This window comes from Musca domestica, unplaced genomic scaffold, assembly GCF_030504385.1.
Source record: "Musca domestica strain aabys unplaced genomic scaffold, Musca_domestica.polishedcontigs.V.1.1 31, whole genome shotgun sequence".
NCBI lineage: Eukaryota > Metazoa > Arthropoda > Insecta > Diptera > Muscidae > Musca > Musca domestica.
In genome coordinates, this window is record NW_026712309.1 from 231,446 (window position 1) to 238,637 (window position 7,192).

Below are 7,192 nucleotides of genomic sequence, written 5' to 3' on the forward strand. Positions count from 1 at the left end.
TGGTCGTTAAAATCATTATATGAAAACAATTACATTACATTTTCATTATCCACTTTTGGTTGTCAAAATAATGGGCTGGTAACTAGATATGTAATGAGTACTATTGCTGTGTCCGATATTTCGACATATTAGCTTTTACTTCTTATAACAATTTTTAAACCCTGTCGTTAGCCTGTTTTGATTAAGGTTTTTACTATGTCCTGAAATTATTTTTCTCTTTACCAACCCAGCAGCCTATAACCATTCTCTTTTCCCCATTAAAGAAAATATATGTTTCTATTTTGCTTTTAATTTTTATTCACATTTTCAATTTATTTTTTTATTATTATATAAACCAGTTCCGAATTATTCCAATCTCAAAGAATACAAAATCCAAGTCAACAAAACAACAATTCACCTTATTATTTCTTCAAAAACGAGCTAGAGTACACAACGGGAGCAGAATAGGCCGAAGAGTAAGAAGTATAGGCGGGAACAGCAGAGTATACAGAAGAGTAAGCTGGAACAGCAGCTGAATAGGTAGTATAGGCTGGAGCAGCAGCATAGGTTGCAACAGCTGGTAAAGCTGCAGCGCTATAGGTGGAGGTGAGTGGAGCTACAACACCAGCTGAGGCGGCAGCAATGAAGAGAGCCAAACAAACCAGGAACTGAAAAATGATAAAAGGATATTATATTGGAACCATTTCTGAGATATCCTTGCTCATCACCAATTACTTACTTTCATTTTGTTTTTGGTGTTTTTTTTAATGTGTTCTTTGCAATGGAGCTGAATGAACTGATGACAAGCAACAGTTTTTATTGGCTATTTATAGTGCAAATATTGGTGACAACATTTGTGTTTGTGTGTGATGTATTCTCTTTGAAATGACTTGCATTTATGCATTTTCTCTCTTAAGCTAATTATTCTAAACCAACCGATACATTATGAAAAAACAGCTAATATTTATGTATGACGAATTGGTATTCAAAATATTTATGAATACATTTATTTATAATTTTAATTTATTGGATCCTAAATAAATATTCCTGAAAACATAATAGTGGTTGTTTAAAAATATTATTAAAAATCAACGACGGTTGTTTAATAAAAAATCAACGAAAAATACAGCATTGTTGGTTTATTGATTAAAACAATCCTTCACTGCTCTTTACTATTTTGAAAAGTCAAAATATGATGTTGCAAAATAGAGAGGCTTAATCCCATTATTGTTGTTTCTATAAAAACAACATTTGTTTATTAGTGGAGAAGGATGGTAATGTTTACCAGGGGGTTTCGCAGGGAATACCTAGATTTCGGAAATAGGCACCAATCGTCATAAGTTCCCTTAGTTTTTGTCTGGGGATATTTTCCCTTTAAAATATATTCTATAATAAAGCCCGTGTTGAGTTTTTTTGGATGCTTTACCCTATCTATCCGGTAAGCGGGAATTTCGAAATCTCTATATTTCTGAACATTTAGTTATTTTTTTTATCGTATAGGACAGAAGGGGCATAAAAAGCGTTTCCAGACACACTCAAGATTAAGTTGAATAATTTTGTCGGTCACTGAATTTTCGACACTTGCTTATAATACGTGCATTCGCTTCTGGCCTGGCAGGATGCTAGTGTACTCTTAGTAACCAATCATTGCGAATAGCGCACACACAAGGAATATGAAAACATTTAAGGGCAATCGGAGGATATCACATTGCTACCAATAAAAGTTCTCTGAACCACTTAACCTATAAGGGATTTGAATAGCTTACCCCATTAGGGATGGGCCTTAATATCGCAAACAACCAAGTTCTCTCAAGATTTCTCAACGTAGAGGGGGAGACGAAAAAACTACAAACAACTTCAAACTGCTGTCATTTCTATGCCACTCGTCCGACAGCTGTTAACATTATTCCAGTGCAGCTCATTATATTGTTTATAAGCGTATAAAAGCATTTTGGTGAGAATTTTCCAGAAAAAAGTTATTCGTGATGGAATTCAAGCGTGATGGTGTGATTTCTTTTTATTTGGCTGGAAAACCACAAGTGGCTATCGTTAGAGCATTCCAGCATTTAGATGAGAATAAATCTTTTGTTTCTCTTACCATCGCCCGTTACCGTGATACTGGTAGCGTAGCCTGACGTCAAGGAAGTGGACGGAAGAAAAACAGCAAGGTCAGCAAAAATTGTTCGAAAAGTAAAGAAGCGACTTGATCGAAACCCGCGTCGCTGCGGCCGAAAAATGGTTCGTGAGCTGAACATTCCGCAATATTCCATTCGGCAAATATTGAAAAATGAGCTCGGGGTAAATCTATTGAAATTCCACAAAGTGCAAGAACTAACATTGCAACAGAAAGAAAATAGACTCAAAAGAGCTAAAGAGTTGCTTCGCTTGGCCGAAAGTGGTGAACTGCCGAATTTGGTTTTCTCCGTTGAGAAAATTATCGTGTTTACTTGCCAAAGAGGTCAGGTGAAAATGTGCACCTTCGGTTGGCCACCAGAACTCAAGCGCCGGCCATGGTGATGGTGTGGGCGGCCATAACAGCCGTTGGTCGCTCTCCGCTCGTATTAATCGACCGTGGCATCAGAATAAATGCGAATATTATCGCGAAAATATTCTGAAGGGTGTATTAAAGCCTTGGACACGCATACATTTTGGCCGCATATATTGGACATTCCAACAGGACTCAGCAACATGGCACGCTCCACTCAAGAATGGTTACAAAATGAGGTTCCTCTCTTCATTTCCAGTGCACAATGGCCACCAAATTCTCCGGATGCCTATCCGTTGGCTTATTGTCTTTGGAGTATTTTGGAAAGCAAGGTTGGCACTAAAAAATACCAAAGTGTCGATCACCTAAAGCAAGCGCTTCGCCGGGAATGGACCAAAATACCCCAGAGCAACATTGTGATGGTTTAATTGGCCGTTTCAAGGTCATAATTCGTGCCAAAGGTGACCAATTCGAATAAATCTAATATTATTCTGAAATTTGATGATATTTCCGACAATTTTTGCTTTCTTTCAATAAAATGAAAAAAAAAAGTCAAAATTGTGGCGTTTAACTTTGTTGCAGTTTTTTATCTCACCCTGTGCGCTTCAAAAACAACCAAAACATAAATTATCCATAAAAACGTTTATTTTTCGTCGGCCAGTCCGAGGTTATTTAAGTTTCAAAACATTGAATTGAAGCCTCTTCGATCTCCGCTATACATTTGTTTAAACGTTTTTGTAAGTCGAATTCTCATTGAATGAAGTCCCAAAATGCATCGAATTCTGTTCAAAAGGTTGGAGCTGAAACCTTCAACACTACGAATATCTGGAGGTACCACGATATGGGTTATATAAATTTGGGCCCATTTTTTGCGGAGAGGTTTGCCTTAGATTTCTTTATTTAACGTTTCACGCCCACAAATTTTGGTCTGATGATACCTTTATTGAAAATTTACAGGACCGGAAGTTGTACCTTATGGTACTGTGTTACTGTCCACAGCGAATATTCTTTTTGTAGAAAGGGTTTATTGTTAAAAGTACCTGAATTTTTAAACTACCACTGATTGGAAAATGCATCTTCGACCTTGAAAATCAGAATAACACAGAAACATCCACCACCATGGCTTTTTCTGCTGGTTAAGAAAAAAAGATAATAATTATTCCTGAACTGGTTTCAAATCTGTCTTAGAAGAAGATAGAACTCAACCAATAAAAAAATCTGGGTTGCAATAGGATTTGAAATAATATTGATCGACTCTAATCCACAGAACGTTGTATTGAGAGATTGTATCAGAAACATGTCATGCTCTAAACATGTCACTTTGATTTGTCAAAATTTCTTCAGATTTTAAATATATTCTGGCACATGCAAATGAGATAAATCCAAAAAAAAAAAAACAGCAATTCATACATGACTTCAACAATAATTGGTAAGTGGGGGTGTTAAAGCTGCTGTCGCAACCTTGACAAGCGAGGCATATCATTTAACCAATTAATCAAAATAATTTGGCAAATATTATCCATTAAACAAAGACACACTTTGCTAAAATAACAACAAATTAAACATAATTACTGGAAAATATTATTATTTGGCTACCATTTTAAAGTGCTTTAAAAAGTAAATAAATAACTAAAAAAAATCGCAATTTTATTAAACAAACAAATTGTTGATTCTAAAACCAGCCATATTTCTGTCATAACAAACGTTTGCAAACAAGAAATCAATGTTTGGGAGTTGGTATTCGAATAAGTATTAATCGGATTACATCTGAGTGTTTGGCTGTTGGTACTGTTTTTGTGGGGTGGAAGCAAAATAAAAAAATATATCCGCATTTGAAGTAGTCCATTGTTATAAACTGCCTCTTATTTTTGGGATATTTCTTTCTGTTACTCATCAACAAATCACACTGTGTGACAATAAGAATTGAATACATGGTATAGAATATAGCAGAATATATTTCTTCTTTGGATAGACGTCCTCTGTAGGTAAATTGTATGTAAATTTAGTTTTGCTGCTCTATTAAATTCACGATTTTATACCCTCCACCACACATAGTATGGAGGGTATATTAAGTTCGTCATTTCGTTTGTAACTCATCGAAATAATCATTTTAGACCCAACAAAGTATATATATTCTTGATCAGCGTAAAATTCTGAGACGATTTAGCCATGTCCTTCTGTGTACTTTACCCCCTGAAAGAGAATTCTCTTTATAGGTTAACGATATCGTATGTCCCCCATATAACGGTACCCCCGATATTCGGTAGCTTGATGATTTTAGCCACATTTTCCAATGGTATTGTCTGAAATTCCACACAAGGAGTTCCTTGTGACTACTTTATCCCCTGGAAGATAGTTATCTATATAGGTCCATGATATGGTATAGCCCCAATATAAAGGTACCCCTCGATATTCGGTATTTAGATGATTTTAGCCACATTTTTTAATGGAATTGTCTGAAATTCCACACAAGGAGTCCCTTCTGAGAACTTTACCCCCAGACATAGATTTGTTTATATAGGTCCACAAAATCGTATATCCCCCATATATCGGCACCTTTCGATGGATTTTATTTTTTTATTTTGAAAAATTTCTAATTCGTTTCAAATGGTGGAGGGTATTCAAAGTTCGGCCAGGCCGAACTTACTGCTTTTTTACTTGTTAAAAATTGAAACTTGAAGTTATGCACAGGCATTGATATTGTTCCGCAAAGAAAAAATCAATGCGAATTTACTCGATGTATTTTCGTTATTCTGTATAAATTATGTTTTACCACTGGTTTTTTGGTGATTTAAAAATAACTAAGAGAAATTGGACTAGTAAGCCAGGTCTGGTTTGAAAGCAACGCTGTCTTAGAGCCAACTTTTACTCTATTTCACTATAATATTTATACAGGAGTGCTCGCTCACAAAACAAAAGTGTGAAGAGTAAATCTCCAGCACTCCTGGCATAACAACTCAATCATATATTCTACTTTTTATAAACTCGTATCTCTCTTTTTTATACCATCCACCATACTATAATGGGTATATTAAATTTGTTATTCCGTTTGTAACACCTCGAAATATACATTTTAGACTCCATAAAGTATATAAATTCTTAATCAGCATAAAATTCTATGTCGATTTAGCGATGTCCGTCCGTCTGTGGAAATCACTCTAGCTTCTGAACGAAATGAAGTAGGTAGATAACATTTTACTCATATGTGTATTATGTCTACAGGACTTTTGGTATTGAAAATGGGTCATGAAGGTCCACGTTTTGGTATAGCCCACATATAGTGGTTCCTCTCTTTATCGGTAATTTGTTGATCTAAGCAACATCAATTTAGCATTTGAAGTTCATAATGTTTCAAGTTTAGTATTTGATGGTCGTCTTCGTATAGCCCCAATATAACGGTACCTCCCGATATTCGGTATTTTGATGATTCTAGCAACATTACTCACCGAAATTCTTTCAAATTTGGTATTTGATATTCGCAATAGATGCTACAGCCTACGACAGGAGATTGTCTGTGCAGGTCCACGTCTTCGTATAGCCCCAATACCTCCCTATATTTGGTATTTTGGTGATTTTAGCTACATTATTCACCGATTTTTTTTATTCAAGCTGCACATTCGAATATTGTAATGCTTTATGACAAAAGTTGCCTATACAAGTCCACGTCGTCGTATAGACGTTTAACGGCTACATTCGGTATTTTAAGATTTTAAATGTATTTTTAACAAATTTTATTTTTTTTTTAATTGCCAAAATTCTCCAAATGGTGGAGAGAGCTTTTTTACTTGTTATTATGCAAATTGTTGGCCCTCAATGGAGTAGGTTCCGGAGAAATGGGTCAATATTTTCAATTTCGTATGGGACTACTTCATCCACTTTATACGAAATATGTGACCATTTTTTTGAAAATGTTCATCAAATACAGATCAAACTATTTGTACGGGCTAAAATACAAAAAAATCGAACATTTATGTCCAATTTTATGTGAAATCATACATACTTTTGAAATTTGAAAAGAGTTGCATGCTTATTTGGCGTTTCCTGAGCGTGCCAAATTAAAATGGAATCGGATGTTTATTTCGCATTTTAGGAACTTCATGGATATTCAAAATGTTTACCCCTTGTGGGTCAGATATCTTCTGTTAGTAGAAATAATGGGATGTGTGAAGTATGAAGAAAACCAGATGCTTATTTCGGATTTTATGATGATTATGGTTATTCCAAACATTGACCCTTTGTGAGGGAGATAACAGAAGGAATGGTGCGATCTCTAGCATCTTTATAACAGATCTTGTGTTGATAGAAATGTTGAGATCTGTCAAGTCTAAATGGAATCGGATGTTAATTTCGCGTTTTATTAGCTTTATGGATATTCAAAATTGTGACCCTTTCTGAGGGAGGTACAAGAAGGAGTGGAACGATATAGTCCATATTTACACCAGACCTTGGGTTAATTAAAATATTTTGATGTCTGTAATAATCGGACTCGTACATCGCATTTTACAAGAGTTATAATTACTCAAAACTTTGACACCTTGTGGAGGAGATACTTGATGGAGTGAACCGATATTGTCCATTTTTACACCTGATACAAATATTAGAATTTGCAAAGGTGGAGCAATATCAGATTATCCTTTCTCTTTTTGTCCAGTAAAATCATTTCTTTTAAAACGTTGATGTTTTGTTGGCGGGTGGTACTAAAAGGAATATACCGATATTGTCCATGTC

General features: G+C 35.2%; 1 protein-coding gene across 1 annotated transcript; it reads right to left on the reverse strand.

Annotated features, from left to right (window-relative positions):
- Window positions 1–273: 273 nt before the first annotated feature.
- LOC131803612 (vitelline membrane protein Vm26Ab-like) lies at window positions 274–906 on the reverse strand. Its single transcript, XM_059125007.1, has 2 exons — window positions 719–906; window positions 274–647 (listed from the first exon to the last, which is right to left on the reverse strand). Exons 1-2 carry the CDS (start codon window positions 722–724, stop codon window positions 402–404), a joined length of 252 nt encoding a protein of 83 aa, XP_058980990.1. The 5' UTR covers window positions 725–906; the 3' UTR covers window positions 274–401.
- Window positions 907–7,192: the final 6,286 nt, after the last annotated feature.